Raw genomic sequence first — 17,279 nt, 5'->3', positions numbered from 1 at the left:
GGTAGAAAAGTTGGCGCTGGCGGAATTTGCCTACAACAATGCCGAGAATGTGTCCACAGGGATGAGCCCCTTCTTGGCTAATTATGGGTGTCATCCCAGGGCTTTCCCAGGGGGAGAAGGGGAGAGATGGGGTGTCCCGGCAGCCGAGCATTTTGTAGAAGAAATGGAAGCAATCCATCGTCAGCTCCAACTCAACTTAGAAAGGGCGAAGGAAGAATACAAGAGGCAGGCAGACAAGAACCGAAGGGAAGGTGAAACCATAAGGGTGGGAGATAGGGTGTGGCTGTCAACCCAAGGGTTGCCGTTCAAAGGAGGTTGTAAGAAATTAAGACCCAGGAGATTGGGTCCCTTTGAGGTCATTCAACAGGTCAACCCAGTGGCTTTCAGGCTCCGGTTACCCAACCACATGAAACTGCACCCAGTATTTCACAGGTCGTTACTGTCACCGTATGAGGGGGGACGAGAAGGGATGGCCACTCGGGGACCGGTCATAGAAGAAAGGGAATGCAGCAGCCATGTGGCAGAAATCCTCGACGCCAGATGGAAGGGGGATCAGGTGGAGTATTTGGTAGCGTGGGAAGGAGAACCGGAGTCAGAAAACACTTGGGTAATGGCAGAAGATATCAATGACGAGGTATTGATAGAAACGTTCCATCAAAGGTTCCCAAGGAAACCTCAGCCTGTGGAGAGGTTCCGGAGGGAATACTTTGGGACCACCGATGAGGAGGAGGAGTTGGAAGGATTCTCGGAATCGGAAGGGGAAGGGGAGATGGACTCTGAGGAGGAGGAGTACTTCGAGACCAGGAACCGCAACAGGTGGAGAGAAGTGTTCGGGACATCGGAAGATGAAGGAAGTTCATTCCGGGGTTTTGCCTCCTCACCGCCCGTAGAGGAGGGGGCGAGAGGGGATGAAGGGGGCCCTGGAGGGGAGGTGGATGTCAGGGAACTGCCATCGGAAGGAAGGGAAGTGAAAGGGCTCACACAGGTTGGGAGAGACTCAGCAGCTGAAGAGGGAACCAGTAGGGGGAGAGGAGCTGAGCTGAGGGAAAGGGAGCTGGAGGGATGGCTCAGAGACACTTCCAGCGAAAACAGTGGGGAGGTTTCAGGACCTCCTGTAGGGACACCCACTCCTCGCCGGAAACTGTCACGCAGAGAGTCCAGAAGACGTGTTTCCGTTAAGGAGCTTTTATGTTGGAAGCGATTCCGAAAGCAACCACTGTCGGAATCTGCCAGCGACTGACGGAGCCATGTTTAAGGGGCTCCGTTACAGACAGAGGTTTGCAAACTTGACCAAACTCTGAGGGACTAGGATTTTACACACAAGCAGCTCATCGTCCCATCACAGTATGCAACAACAGCAGCAAGAATACTCATCGCAAAGTATTGGAAGACACAAGAGCTACCCACACTGGAGGAATGGCAGATGAAAATGATGGACTACATGGAATTGGCGGAAATGACTGGCAGAATCCGTGACCAGGGAGAAGAGTCGGTGGAAGAAGATTGGAAGAAATTTAAAGATTATTTACAGAAATATTGCAAAATTAATGAATGTTAGAGTGATGTTGGATTGAAATTAAGTGGCTTCTAGCTGTACAGGCTTTAAAGTTATAAATATATCAAGATTAAGGATTAGGATTAAAAAGGTTAAAAGAATGGAAAAATTGGTTTTTAATAGGTAAAAATTTAATGTTATATTATATTAAGATTAAGGATTGGGATTAAAAAGGAGGGAAAGGAATTGCTGGACTAACAAACTGAATTGGAATACAAAAGAGGGAGGTATGAGGAGGTCCGGGAAACAAGTAAATGTAAAAGTAGTGATGAAAAGATGGAATTGTTTTTAACTGTTTTTTCTTTTTTCTTTTTGTATTTTGCATTGTGTATTTTTCTTTTTATTCTTGAATTTTTCTTTTTTGTTGATGTGATTCTTTCTTTGGGAAACTTTAATAAATATCATTAAAAAAAAAAAAAAGAAAGTCAGTGTAGGCAAGGCTGAACTAGACAGACCAAGGACCTGACTCAGTGTAAAGTAGCTTCCCAGGCAGAAAGCAGAGCAACCTCGTCCAATACAGGTTCTTGTGTTAATTGCAGAAAGGCAGCCAGCAGTAGTAGGCTGTTGCCTTCATGCCCTGCTGGTGATCTCCTGCAGCAAACGGTCCCCCCCCCCCCGTTGGGAAGAAAGAGTTCGCACCGCACAGGTCTTAGAGATGATCCAGCAAGACCAGGGGTCAGCGACCTTTTTCAGCCGTGGGCCGGTCCACTGTCCCTCAGACCATGTGGTGGGCCAGACTATTTTTTTGGAGGGGGGGAATGAACGAATTCCTATGCCCCACAAATAACCCAGAGATGCATTTTAAAGAAAAGCACACATTCTACTCATGTAAAAACACACTGATTCCCGGGCCATCTGCGGGCCGGATTGAGAAGGCGATTGGGCCGCGTCTGGCCCCTGGGCCTTAGGTTGCCCACCCCTGCGCAAGGCAATTCGCTGCTTTCAGAAATGAGTTAATTGCAGGCCACACTTCACCGATCTGTGGCTGGACCAGGTTAACAGCTAGGGATGTGGAAATGGCCAAGATCCACTTATTAGTCCCGTGTCCAGAACAAAAATGCACCTGGCAAATATGATCTGTAGTCACTGTTGTTTTCAGTCCTCAAAAGATACGCAACTGATCGTTCTCCCCTCCACCTCATTTGCATTCTGCTTCCTTTGCACGGACATGAATTGGGGCGGGGGGGGGGAGATAACGTAATGAAAACATCATTAAGCATGTAGTTAATTACGCGAAGTTCCACCACAGAGGACAGCAAGGCAAACAACATTCCCCCGCCCCGGAAGCAGGACAGCAACAAATGCAGAGCAGATCAGAAACCAGTGCTTTCCTTACACCCCTAGCTATGGCTGATTTGAAACAGAGGCAGAGGGAAAGGGAGCTTCTCCTTCCAACTCTGGAGAAAATACTCTGTATATCCTCAGAGGCCATTTGCCTTTTTACCTCTCACCTGGAGTTGGGGGTGGGGAATACCCGTTCTGACGAGGCTCAAAAAAACCCTCAATGAACAGGTTGCAATGTTAGAATTTTGGAAAGATGAAAACGTAAATTAAGGGGGAAGTGTCATCCTGGCTTAATTTAAACCTTGGATTGACTCCCGTAGCCTCTTTTGGAAAAGAGCAAAGCTAAGTCCTCTCCTAACACACACACACACACACCACCCCCTGCCAGTCCCAAGTTTGTCCCAATCAGTGAGTCAAATGCAGAGCAACGATGGCAGGCTGCTCTCAGGCTATGGTGCAGACAAGCCCTGGGTCAACAGCTGCCGAACTGCCTCCAGCCTTTCCCCTCCCAAGATAAATGGCAGGGTTTTAAAAGCTGGGTGGTTGTTTTAAGCAGGGTGGGGCAGGTAAAGAGAAGGGGGCTGGACAGGCAAGCTGGAATCTAATGGGGAGGGGGGCTAGGCTCGGGGTCTCTGGAAAGAGAGGGACCCCTGGGAAGAGAAAGGATCAGGCCTTCTTGGTGGTGGCACCCGCCCTCCCATCAGATGTCAAGGAAATAAACAACCATCTGGCTTTTAGAAGACATCTGAAGGCAGCCCTGTTTAGAGAAGTTTTTAATCTTTGATCTTTTATCGTGTTTTTAACATTCTGTTGGGAGCCACCCAGAGTGGCTGGGGAGACCCAGCCAGATGGGTGGTGTATAAATAAGATTATTATTATTATTATTATTATTATTATTATTATCATCATCATCATCATCAACATCATCTTCCCTGCCAAGTTTCGATGGACAGCGTTTGGAAACATTGAGGGGGAAACCAGAATCTTTCTTTCTTTCTTTCTTTCTTTCTTTCTTTCTTTCTTTCTTCCTTTCCTTTCCTTTCCTTTCCTTTCCTTTCCTTTCCTTTCCCTCTCTCTCTTTCTGACAGCTCCTTGAGGAGAAGGGGCAAGAACATGCCTCTATTGAGAGGGCTTTAAAATGAAGTGAAACTGCGTGATTAGCTGAGGTAGCAGAAGGTAGAAGGAAGGCCAAATCCTGACCGCTGCCAGCCACACCAAAGAGGCTAGCAGAGTACCCGATCTGCCCTATAAGGTAAAGGCTTGCAAACAGCATGTAATTAAAGTAAACAAATTGCATTTAATTGATTACGTTCATCAACAGGGAGTGCCCAACTCAATTTTCTTCCAGAGCGTCTTAGTCCTTCAATAGCTTCCCTAGCAAAGTTTTCCAGTAGTGTGAAAAAACAAATAAATATTTCTTCCAGTGTGGATCTGTGGCTGCGCTGCTACCAGGTGAGACTGTACCTAACACTAGCCGTACTGTGAGGAGACCCAGTCAAATGAATGAACGTGGCTACGGTGAATTCATTTGAATGGGACTTCTCTGAGTAAGTCTCTCTCTCTCTGTCTAGCCTACTTTGCAGGGATGTTAGGAAGATGAAATGAGCAAACACCATTTACGTAGCACAGGATTGGACTCTGATTTTAAAAGCTACAGAGTAAACTCCATCCAGATTAGGGGGGACCTGTTGGAAATGTGACGAGGCAAGTCTCCCAGATCCTTCATGTGCGTGGGCTTGTGGGACACAGATGCAACGCAGGGTCTGTTCCCCTGCTCACACACTTCCCCTCAGCTGTCACGAGCCAGGCTGTGCAACAAGGGCAGCCATCGGCTGGGGATTGATAAATTGCTGTTTAAAATATTACCATATGCCACTTCTGATAATTAGCCCACAGCCCCAGGAGACAGCAGTAATGAGTGCTCTCAAGAAATAATTAGCCCGATCCGTCGGCTTCACCGGTGCCTGCCCTCAAAATGTCAAGACTCGAAAGATGCATGGATAGCGTCATGGCATCGCTTAGCCACTGGGTGGCGCTGGACTTGCCTGGGTCACTGTGGAAATCAGGAGCTTTCTATTCTTCCCAGGAAGAGATAATGAACATTCCTGCTTAGCTTTGCGGTAAACTCCTTCTCTGAGCCAGAAACTGTGAGCTTCCAGAGGTTGCTAGACCTCAGCTTGCCTCACCCCTGACCATTGGTCATGCTAGCTGAGGCTGATGGGAGATGGAATCTGTAGGGCCCCAGGCTTCCCAACCCTGACTCCAAGCCTTGTGCGACATGGTGTAAGAAGTCGAGTTTTAGACCCATAAACTCCTAACAAGGAAACCAAAATGGCACAGCTCCCTGCACCAGAAATGTTCTGCTGTAACAATAGGTGGCATGAATATTCAGCCACTCATTATTGAGGGGAAGTGTGTGGAACAGGTCTCAGTGTTTCAATTTCTGGGAATGGAGTTGAGAGATGACCTAACCTAGGGAGAAAACAGTAAAGACCTGATGAAGAGAGCACAGAAGAGGTTATATTTTCTGAAAATCCTCCGGAAAAATAATCTCTCAAAGGACATGTTGATGGCATTTTACCATTGTACTGTTGAGAGTGTATTAACTTATGGTCTGTGTGTGTGGTTTGGGAGCTGCACGGCCAGGGGAAAAACAATGCTGTCCAGGGTTGTAAAGACTGCAGAGAGAATAATTGGGCGCACTCTTCCCACCTTGGATCAAATCTATGCTTGCAGGTGCCATAAGAAAGCTGCAGAGATAGCGCAGGATAGTGCGCACCCCGGAAATGATTTCTTTCAGCTTCTGCCTTCTGGAAGAAGGTACAGGGTTATAAAGACTAGGACTAGCCGCCTGAGAAACAGTTTCTATCCAAATGCGATTTTGGTTTTAAACACAGCGTAATGTAGTGTCGGAGGCGGGTGGCGCTGCAGGTTAAACCACAGAGCCTAGAACTTGCTGATCAGAAGGTCGGCAGTTTGAATCCCCATGACGGGGTGAGCTCCCGTTGCTCAGTCCCTGCTCCTGCCAACCTACCAGTTCAAAAGCACGTCAAAGTGCAAGTAGATAAATAGGTACCACTCTGGCGGGAAGGTAAACGGCATTTCTGTGCGCTGCTCTGGTTCGCCAGAAGCGGCTTAGTCATGCTGGCCACATGACCTGGAAGCTGTACACCGGCTCCCTCGGCCAATAAAGCGAGAAGAGCGCCGCAACCCCAGAGTCGGCCACGACTGGACCTAATGGTCAGGGGTCCCTTTACCTTTACCTAATGTAGTGTCTGTGGGAGTATACTGTATTTAATTATGGGGTATCAGAGTTTTTAGTGGGTTAACCAGGCTGGGATAGCAGGCTTGTTGGTTTTGAATGTCTGATGTAGATTTTTAAAATTTCGTTGTTCTGTATGGGACAATGACAATAAAGATTATCGTCTCATATCATATCGAATGGAGGGGGAAATTGGCTAGCTTCCACCTGGCCACAAAACTCCAAAAAGAGGAAAGAACTGTGTAAGCAAGCTCACTTCCCTCCCTTCTCCCAAAAGTAGCACGAGCAAACTATTTTCAAAATTGGATGCCTCAAGGATTTTCTGCAAAATACGTTTGACAAAAAAAAAAAAAATATATTGAACGCCAGGATACCAATGCATAAAAAGTGTGGGGGGGGGGCAAATAAATGCACTAGTGGAATTTCAATGCAATATGGTGGCTCAGGAAGGGGGCGGAGCCTGCCCAGAGACTGAAGGAGAAGAATCTTTCAGGTGAGGCGAGGGAGATCAGACAGAATCTGGACTTCATTGGCTCTTCACAGTAATATAATAATAATAATAATAATAATAATAATAATAATAAAAAATTTTATTTATTCCCCGCCTTCCTCAGCCAAGACAGCTAACACCAGGCATTAAAACAATGGATTAAAATACAACTTAAAAACAAGATTAAAATACAACATTAAAATGCAGCCTCATTTCAGTAGAAACTCAAATCCAAAACTTTTTGGGGGATTAAAATGTCAAGTCTTCACCAAGGCTAACTATCCAGACTGGTCCTACGTGGGCCAGAAAAAAGCCAGGGAAGTCCCCAGATAGGAGTTCCATCACAGAAGGAGAAAGGAAAAAGGAAAGAGGAAAGAGAGGAAGGGGATCAAGTTTATTCCAAGCCAAAGGCCAGGCGGAACAACTCTGTCTTACAGGCCCTGCGGAAAGAAATCAGATCCTGCAGATAATTGCCAAATAGAGTCAGACCAGTAAGAGACAGGCAGGTCACGTGAGCCGTACTCACCTGTAGAATGTGGCCCCCTAAGTGCTGTTCAAAGAGCTCTGTTAGCAGGGTGTTCACATTCCTCCGGCCAGCAGCTGTCAAAGAGAGAGAGAGAAGGAACCCGCTATCAGAGAGGTCAGGCCTTGGACACCCCACCACCCAGTATTTGGCTCCCTGATCTCCACACTTGCCAGGGAGAAGCTGCTGGTGCCATGGCATTGAGACTCATGGTGTGACCAGGAGGGCAGGGATTCGAGAGGCTGAGAACTTGCAAAGTTCCTCCCCGTGGAACGCCCTCCCACCAGATGTCAAAGAGAACAACAACTACCAGACCTTTAGAAGACATCTGAAGGCAGCCCTGTTTAGGGAAGCTTTTAATGTTTGATGTAGTACAGTATTTTAATATTTTTTTGGAAGCCGCCCAGAGTGGCTGGGGAAGCCCAGCCAGATGGGTGGGGTATAAATAATAATTATTATTATTATTATTATTATTATTATTGGGAGAATGTGGAATTTGCCAGCCCTGGAAGATCCTTCTTGGACCCCAACAATAACCGCAACATGTATTGCAAGTTTGGCTCCAGCACGGAGCTTACCCACCCCCACCCCCTAAAGCTGGAATTGCAGAACTGAAGATCTCTCTTATCAGCAAGAGATTTGTCCTAAGAGAGTTTACTCCAGGGGTCAGCAACCTTTTCCAGCCGTGGGCCGGTCCACCATCCCTCAGACCATGTGGTGGGCTGGACTATATTTTGAAAAAATAAATGAACGAATTCCTATGCCCCACAAATAACCCAGAGATGCATTTTAAATAAAAGAGCACATTCTACTCATGTAAAAACACCAGGCAGGCCCCACAAATAACCCATAAATGTGTTTTAAACAAAAGAACATATTCTACTCATGTAAAAACACGCTGATTCCTGGACCGTCCGCGGGCCGGATTGAGAAGGCGATTGGGCCACATCTGGCCCACGGGCCTTAGGTTGCCTACCCCTGGTTTAATCCACAGGATACCAGCTACTTCCTGCTTATGTTTGCAAAGGAGAGTGTACTTCTGAACATAAACAGATTCCCTTGCTGCTTCTTGATCCCACACCCACATCTCTGAAGTCAGGAAGCCACTTCCAAAAAAAGGAAGAAGAAGGAGGAGGAGGAGGAGGAGGAAGAGGATAAACTCTCTTTCATCTTATATTTGTTCAGGGGATAATGATCAGGGACTGACAACCAAAGTTTCAGTCTCCCCACCTGTCCCCACAATAAATAAATGAAGTGCAAAGATAATCTTTCCCACACACCGACCTCCTCATTTTTCTAAGACCTTTCCTTCATTCAGCAGTGACAAGCGTGCGCATGCTGTGACATCACAGCAGCCCAGCCAGTGCTTGAGGAAGGCTTGTAGACCATCAGCTGTCAAGTGTTTTAAGTTCTGTATATAAGCATGTCAATCCTAAACCTCATCCATCTTGCTCAAAGGCAAGAAAGCATCTCAAGCGACTGAACCACGGGGTTAGATGTCAGCTGCAGACAGAGACCCTCCTCCCCACAGCTTCTTCTGGTCACCAAAGAGCAAATTCTTAAGCCCTGAACATTACCAAAAAAACAGAAGACGGAGGAATGGAGGGGCAGAAAGGTTGGGATTCTTTTCCAGAAGTAATTTAAAGGTAGAAGGGAAATGTGAAGAAGAGGAGAGAAGCCTCAGACAGAGATCTTTTACAAAAAGAGAGAGATTTACCAAGTAATTTGGCAAAACAAGAGCTGTTACTAAGAGGGGCATTTGCATCTCAATTCCGGGACAATTTTATACAGGGACATACAAAACAACAACAATAAACCAAGCCTGTCATCCACATCTCCTCTCTTTACATGCATGTGCATCTGTGCACATTGATGCTTGCACAAACCCCACTCTGGGGTGGTGAGCGCACACAAGCAAGGACCAGGCACTCACTCTGGGGGAAGACAAGGACAGAGCCCTGGGGGTGTGGAGGGGGAAGTCTGGAGGGGAGAGCGAGGACCTGCCATTGTGCTCTGCACATTCCTGGGAGATGGGATTAGAATACTTATCAGCTCCGCATTCACTGCTCCCCAGCAAAGCTGAAAAGCTCACAAGACCCCGGCTTAACCTTCCTTTCAGCCCCTTCACTCCCTTGCAGCGAAGTTCCCTGGCTCAGGGGCCGAAAGAGAGGGGGTGTTGGGGGGGGTGACTTGCGGACGAGGACACCCAACTGTGAGATGCCAAGAGGAGAGGCCCTTAGAGAAATCCGTACAGAGCCCGAAAAAGATGGCTTCTGTTCCACCACCTTTCTGAATTCCTGGGGCTGTTTTGATGCAAGTGGGGAGGAGTTCGAAAAAATCCGCCGGGAGTTTGCCAGGGCAGAAACCGGATCGTTTGGTGCTTTGAGGTGGGGTAGCAAAATGGTCAGCATCTTAAAAAGCAGAGACATCACCTTGCCAACAAAGGTCCGTATAGTAAAAGCTATGGTTTTCCCAGTAGTGATGTATGGAAGTGAGAGCTGGACCATAAAGAAGGCTGATCGCCGAAGAATTGATGCTTTTGAATTCTGGTGCTGGAGGAGACTCTTGAGAGTCCCATGGACTGCAAGAAGATCACACCTATCCATTCTGAAGGAAATCAGCCCTGGGTGCTCACTGGAAGGACAGATCGTGAAGCTGAGGCTCCAATACTTTGGCCACCTCATGAGAAGAGAAGACTCCCTGGAAAAGACCCTGATGTTGGGAAAGATGGAGGGCACAAGGAGAAGGGGACGACAGAGGACGAGATGGTTGGACAGTGTTCTCGAAGCTACCAGCATGAGTTTGACCAAACTGCGGGAGGCAGTGGAAGACAGGAGTGCCTGGCGTGCTCTGGTCCATGGGGTCATGAAGAGTCGGACGCGACTAAACCATTAAACAACCTTTTTTTGTGTGTGTGTTCTTCACTCCCCTTCAAAACAGTGACCAGCGTACATGCCCCCTTTCAATGCAGTGACCAGCGTACATGCCCCTTACAATGTAGCGGGCGGGCGGGAAGGTGACGTCGGGACGGTGCGTGACTAACGCACGCACCGCCCCCATGTGACGTCACAGCCAGTATAGCGCCCGCCACAGTGGGAAGTGTCGGGGCGCACAGTGCGCCTCCTCCCCTCGCTAGTATCCGCCCCGGAGCCGCGGCAAAGGTGTAAAAGAGCCACATGCGGCTCCGGAGCCGCGGGTTGCAGACCCCTGGACTAGATTGGCCCCCGTGGTCCCTTCCAATTCTACGATTCTTCACATGCTCAGAGACACCACTTGCCTTCAGTAAAATTGTAATTATACACCTGGTTTTCATACATACACGTGAAGCTTGCCTTGCAGGGAGTCACGCCGTTATTCTGTCAAGCTCAGTGGACTTGGCTCTGGCTGGCAGCAGCCCTCCGTGGTCTCTGGCAGGAAATAGACATCCCTATTGCTGCCTAAAGGTAAAGGGACCCCTGACCATTAGGTCCAGTCGTGGCCGACTCTGGGGTTGCGGCACTCATCTCGCTTTATTGGCTGAGGGAGCCGGCGTGCAGCTTCCGGGTCATGTGGCCAGCATGACTAAGCCGCTTCTGGTGAACCAGAAGCAGCAGTACCTATTTATCTACTTGCACTTTGACGTGCTTTCGAACTGCTAGCTTGGCAGGAGAAGGACCGAGCAACGGGAGCACACCCCGTCGCGGGGATTCGAACCGCCGACCTGATCGGCAAGTCCTAGGCTCTGTGGTTTAACCCACAGCACCACCCATGTCCCTATGATCACTGCCTACCTCATCCTTTTAACTGCAGATGCCGGGAAAATGGACATGGGAGGGTTTCTGTGTGTAAGGAAAGGGCTCTAGCGCCCAGCTTGCCCTCAGCTACGGGAAGCAGGCTGTGGGGTTAAGCCCTGGGTGAAATCTTGCCCCCCAAACTCAAATGGTCATTCACTGCATCTCTAAGGCTCTTTCAGTCTGACGCTCGACTAGGCAGACACAGACCCACAAAACCATGATCCTGGACTTACTGGGGCAAAAGGAGGGCAGGAAGAGAAATCAATTCTCTATCAGAGCTCACTTTCAAGGAGAAATAGTATTTTTACAAGGAGAAATATTATTTTTACAAAGAAAATCTCTCTCTCTCTCTCTCCCCCTCTTTTTTTTTTTAAAAAAGGAAAAATAGCTGCAGCGCCAGGCAGCCTCGGAGATGGCATTTATAATGGCTGTCTCCGTTATCTGTACGAATTTACTTGTAACTAACAAACAGAGAACTCCCTTGACAGACACTCGGAACAATACCAGCACCGCTAATTGCCGCAATTTGCTCTGTCATTTTCTTTAATTCCTTCATTTTTCTCTCTTGAAATAACCCCGCGGGTCAGACAGAATGCTCCTATAATTAAAAGCATTTAATGTAAGAATTAGAAAGCTGCTAGGATTACGGGGAAAAGAAGGGTACGGTGTGGTGGGGGGAGAGTGAGAGAGGAATATATGGGGAGGGGGACAGAAATACACCCCCCACCAACACACACGATTGCAACATCGCCAGCTTTTAAAGCCATAAAGCAGGGGGAAACGATAACCACAGGCTGCCCAGAAAACACAAGCACCTTATATTAAAGGTAAAGGTACCCCTGCCCGTACGGGCCAGTCATGTCCGACTCTAGGGTTATGCGCCCATCTCACTTAAGAGGCCGGGGGCCAGCGCTGTCCGGAGACACTTCCGGGACATGTGGCCAGCGTGACGAAGCTGCTCTGGCGAGCCAGCACCAGCGCAGCACACGGAAACGCCGTTTACCTTCCCGCTATAAAGCGGTACCTATTTATCTACTTGCACTTAGGGGTGCTTTCGAACTGCTAGGTGGGCAGGAGCTGGGACCGAAGGACGGGAGCTCACCCCGCCGCGGGGATTCGAACCGCCGACCATACGATCGGCAAGCCCTAGGCACTGAGGTTTTACCCACAGCGCCACCCGCGTCCACAGCGCCACCCGCGTCCACACAGCATATATTATTGGATTATTATTAGTGGAAACCTCTGAAAGGCAAAGACACAGAGACAGTGGGAGCTGCTGGCATGGTGAACTTGGACTGGGATGATCCGGTTTTCGAAATGTGATCAATATACGGTGTGAATCGGCAAGGGAGCAAAACAGCTGACTCTACAGGTGGAAGGAAAAAGTCAGCACATCAGGTCAAAGGTCACCAACCAGCGAGCTGGGACCCACAAATGGACCACAACAAAACTGTTGACCAGGCACCCTAATTTGATCAGCTTCCACGAGGGCTGCCATGTGGTCACAGCCAAGGTGGTGTAATGGTTAGGGCAGGGGTCGGCAACTCGCGGCCGCATGTGGCTCTTTTACACCTTTGCCGCAGCTCCGGCGCGGATACTAGCGAGGGAAGGAGGCGCATTGTGCGCTCCGACATTCCCCACTGTGGCGGGCGCTGTACTGGCTGTGACGTCACATGGGGGCAGTGCGTGTGTTAGTCACTCACCGTCCCGACGTCACCTTCCCGCCCGCCCGCTACATTGTAAGGGGCATGTACGCTGGTCACTGCATTGAAAGGAGGCATGTACGCTGGTCACTGTTTTGAAGGGGAGTGAAGAACACACACACAAAACAAGGTAACTTGTTAATTTAACGTTTATTTCTATGAGGAGGAGTAATTCTGAGGGGTCAAACAAAGAAATAATAAAAAAGTGACAAAAAAGTTATTTTTATAATGACGAGTTTTGCGGCTCCCGGGTTTTTTTTCTTCGGAATTGGGTCTAAGTGGCTCTTTTTGTCTTAAAGGTTGCAGACCCCTGGGTTAGGGTGTCAGACTAGGACAGGGGTAGGCAAACTAAGGCCTGGGGGCCGGATCCGGCCCAATCATCTTCTAAATCCAGTCCACGGACGGTCCAGGAATCAGCGTGTTTTTACGTGAGTAGAATGTGTCCTTTTATTTAAAATGCATCTCTGGGTGATTCGTGGGGCATAGTGATTTGTTCATTTTTCTTCTTCAAAATATAGTCCAGCCCCCCACAAGGTCTGAGGGACAGTGGACTGGCCCACTGCTGAAAAAGTTTGTGGACCCCTGGACTAGGACCTGGGACAGCAGGGTTCAAATTCCCACTCGGCCGTGTAGCTCACTGAGTGACCTTGGGCCAGTCAGTGTCTCTCAGCCTAACCTCCCTCACAGGATGAAATGGGGAGGGTGGAGAACCACATACAGTGGTACCTCAGGTTAAGTACTTAATTTGTTCTGGAGGTCCATTCTTAACCTGAAACTGTTCTTAACCTGAAGCACCACTTTAGTTAACGGGGCCTCTCGCTGCCGCTGCGCAATTTCTGTTCTCATCCTGAAGCAAAGTTCTTAACCCGAGGTACTATTTCTGGGTTAGCGGAGTCTGTAACCTGAAGCATCTGTAACCCGAAGCGTATGTAACCTGAGGTACCACTGTACACAGCATTGAGATCCTTGGAAGAAAAGGTGGTATATGAATGTAATAAGGAACTACTATGGCAGGAGAAAGGCAAAGGCCTTTTTCCAATAACATATTTCTGAATACTAGAACTGAGGGGAGAGAGACTTTCTGCAGGCAGTGGCTTTTCCCACTCTCCTTGCTCCGGCCTCCAGTCCCAGGAGCCTTTCCCAGACCATGACTTTGAGAACAGCAGCAGCAGCAGCAGCAGCAGCAGCTGGGAAGAGAGGAGCTCAGGGATAGTTTTTTAAAAAAAGTTTTTATAAAATGCGTGTCCTTGTTTCTCAATTTGATTCTTTTACATGGTTTTGTACGTTTTGCGCATTGCGATTTGCTGTTATTTTTATTGATTATCGATGAGTAATTCTTTATTGTAATTGATAGGTGTAAACTGTTTTATTATTATTATTATTATTATTATTATTATTATTATTATTATTAAGTACTGCTTTATTTGATATAAGTTGTTTGTTTTAAACTTATTGTGACTTTTTATATTGGATCAGATTGTTACTATTAATGTTTAATGTTTTATTATTTATTTTTATGCTTGTTGGAAGCCACCCAGTGTGACTAGGGCAACCCAGCAAGATGGGCGGGATATTATTATCAATAACAATAACAATAAAATTATTATTATTATGTTTATTATTCTATCCTGCAGCTAAGGGACGTGGGTGGCGCTGTGGGTTAAACCACAGAGCCTAGGACTTGCTGATCTGAAGGTCAGCGGTTCGAATCCCCGCGACGGAGTGAGCTCCTATTGCTCGGTCCCTGCTCCCGCCAACCTAGCAGTTTGAAAGCACGTCAAAGTGCAAGTAGATAAATAGGTACCGCTCTGGCGGGAAGGTAAACGGCGTTTCCGTGCACTGCTCTGGTTCGCCAGAAGCGGCTTAGTCATGCTGGCCACATGACCTGGAAGCTGTACGCCGGCTCCCTTGGCCAATAAAGCGAGATGAGCACCGCAACCCCAGAGTCGGCCATGACTGGACCTAATGGTCAGGGGTCCCTTTACCTTTACCTTTACCTTTTTATCCTACAGCTGTGCCTCTGCTGAGAGAGCTTTCTATGGAGCAGGGGCACTCTGTCTATTTTACAGTCTATTTATATGGCTTTCGAGACTTCTCTTCAAATTTATTGCATTTATCTCCCAATTTTCTCTCCAAGGAGCTCAAGGTGGCGGTACCTATTTCTCCTCCCCCTTCTCCACATTTATTCCCCACAACAGCCCTGTGAGGTAGGGCTGGGCTGAGAGGCAGTGACTGGCACAAGGTCTCAGCCAGTGAGCTTCATGCCCAAGTTTGGGGGTGGGGATTTGAACCCTGGTCTCCTGGCTCCGGGTCTGATTCTCTAACCGCTGCACCAAGACCGGCTCCCTATGATTGAAATGAAAGTATGCTGAACGAAATGAATGAATGGAAGTACGCTGAGGACTAGAATGCTGAAATGGCCATTGCGGTGGGATAGCTTGGATGCCATCATGGCTGAAGGCGGCAGTGGGGAGAGGGGTCAGGAAGTTGCCGTAAGAGTCTGCAAGATGTGAGACTTGGAGGGAACAGGGATTCCACATCAACTTCTCCCTGAATCTAGGGCAGGCACCCCCAAACTCAGCTGTTTGGGACTACAATTCCCATCATCCCTGACCACTGGTCCTGTTAGCTAGGGATGATGGGAGCTGTAGTCCCAAAACAGCTGGAAGGCCAAGTTTGGGGATGTCTGATCTAGGATCTGGAGGCAAAGAGCAGGAGCCATTTCCAGGTCTCTCTGCATGGGTTGCCAACTCCTAATGCCACAAGCAGTCCCTGACTGACACACTCCTTTTTCAGAATATCAGTCCAGGTCCACTTTGCTTTTTTGAAGCTCCTGTTCTGGAAAGCTATGAGGGGTGAATGCTGAACTCGGGGCAGATTTTCAGCGCAGGAAGGAGGGCAGAGATGGCATCGTAGCTGTTTCTGTCATGAGCGGGGTGGAACGGCTGCAAAGGCCTCTAGGAAAGGCAACAACAGCAGTAGCAGCAGCAGCTGGAATAAAGCAGGTGAGTGGAAGGAAGGATGGAAATATGTGAGAAGGTGGAAGAAGAATGGCAGCCGAGAGGACAAGAGGAGGGCAGCTGCTGAAGGAGGTCTGAGAAAGAAGTTGAGGCGAGGGAGAGAGGGGCAAAAGAGACAGGACAGAGAAAGAGAAGGCAGAAATTTAGGAGAGAGGAAAGCAAAGACTAGACAAGGTGACAGAGGACAAAAACGACAGGAAGGAAGGAGGGAGAAAGGTACCAGCAGATGACAGAGGAAGGAAGGAGAAGGAGAAAACGAGGGAGATTGAATCGTTTTGGGTGCCATCGGTGCTTTTTAGTGTAAGACAACACAAAATAAAATGGTGATTATTACTTTCCCCCCCCCCCTTGCTCACTGTCAAAAACAGGGTTCACTAAAGAGTCGGGGAAATCCAGAAAGCAAAGAGGACACCACAGCTAAAAGGACATGAAAAATTTGACCAGCAATGCATGGAAATAGGGGTTCACTGGGACTGAGGGGGAAATAGCATGCCAATTCCTCAGTGTGTGAAATGTGGAGAGATGCTGGCAAGTGGAAGTTTGAAACCATCGACGCTGCCGAGGCACTCAGAAACAAGCTCGCCAGCAAGCCATAATAACGGACAACCAGTTTTTGAAAAACAAGGAAACTTTGCTCCCTCTAAGGCAGCAGGAGAAGGTGGGCAGATCTCAACTTGTTCTCAATGTCGCTCCAAATGTAACTTGGATTCATCCCTCTCTCCACAGCGAAGCATTGGCTTCCATGCATTTTGTTTTTTCTAAAAAAGTGAATTTGTTAATTTCATCAGAGACTATGCTCTTAATAAAGCCCTCTGCAAAGGAAGGGGTTCTGAACACACAACCCTTACTGTTTTTCATAAAAAGTGAGATGGTGGTCATGTAGGAAAAGGTGCAAACAAGATTATTTGGACTTTAATATGAAGTTTGGGGATTTGTGAGAAATGAATCTTTAATATCTGCTTCTTTATTAGACACCTCGTTGCAGCTTTTAAGGATGGCGTGCCTTGCAGGTGGGTTCAGATGCTTGAACGAAACCCTTCAATGGAGGGAATATTTTTTCCCCAAAATTTTGACGTTAAAAAAAAGAACCACTCCAAAAATTGTTGAAACTCCAGTTGAGATGTTAATCAGAAAATTTCACTGACACGTTTCCAACTTTTTTTCACAGCTTTTTTTGGCTGGTGGGGGGGAGGAAGATCAAGCAGTAAATTTTGCTTCTATAAAAGGAAATGCTTTGCAACATGTAGAACAATTAATTGAACTTTTAAGTGGCTGTTTTCCCCATAATATATGTGGGCCCAGATTCACTGGAATTAAGATACAGGATGTAAAAAGAATTCTTTGAACTCAGTTGTGACACAAGCTTAAAAGTGCAATTTCAGCAACTAATGCTACCAAAGTTTTGGATTTTGGTTAGTAAATAATACCCAGAATTGGCAAGTGAAGCAATCTCTCATCTGCTGCCACTTAAAAAAACCCAGTTTAGCCGTAGAAATTAGTTGTGAGTTAGTCTTTCTAATACCTTCTCCCCGCCACAACACCATAACAAAATCTGGAAGCATAAACATGTTCAAGTGTCCCACTGAAATCGTCAGCCTTTTTAAAAACCACTGGTTTTCAATAGCATTTCAGTCTTTTGGTTAAGATCAAGTGTAAAAATGACTGGTTT

The 17,279-nt window shown here is 47.6% G+C and overlaps 1 protein-coding gene across 3 annotated transcripts in view; it reads right to left on the bottom strand.

The window, feature by feature from the left end:
• Positions 1-17,279, bottom strand: part of NPAS1 (neuronal PAS domain protein 1) — a 100,922-nt gene that overhangs the window by 50,243 nt on the left and 33,400 nt on the right. For all 3 annotated transcript variants that reach the window (XM_081018689.1, XM_081018688.1, XM_081018690.1), the window contains exon 4: positions 7,118-7,191. In XM_081018689.1, coding sequence (XP_080874815.1) covers positions 7,118-7,191 — 74 coding nt within the window. The remainder of the gene's footprint in view (positions 1-7,117; positions 7,192-17,279) is intronic.

Source organism: Podarcis pityusensis (genome assembly GCF_964106645.2).
Source record: "Podarcis pityusensis genome assembly, chromosome: 8".
Taxonomy (NCBI): domain Eukaryota; kingdom Metazoa; phylum Chordata; class Lepidosauria; order Squamata; family Lacertidae; genus Podarcis; species Podarcis pityusensis.
Note: the sequence above shows the minus strand (reverse complement) of the source record. Positions and strands in the feature narration are given on the sequence as shown.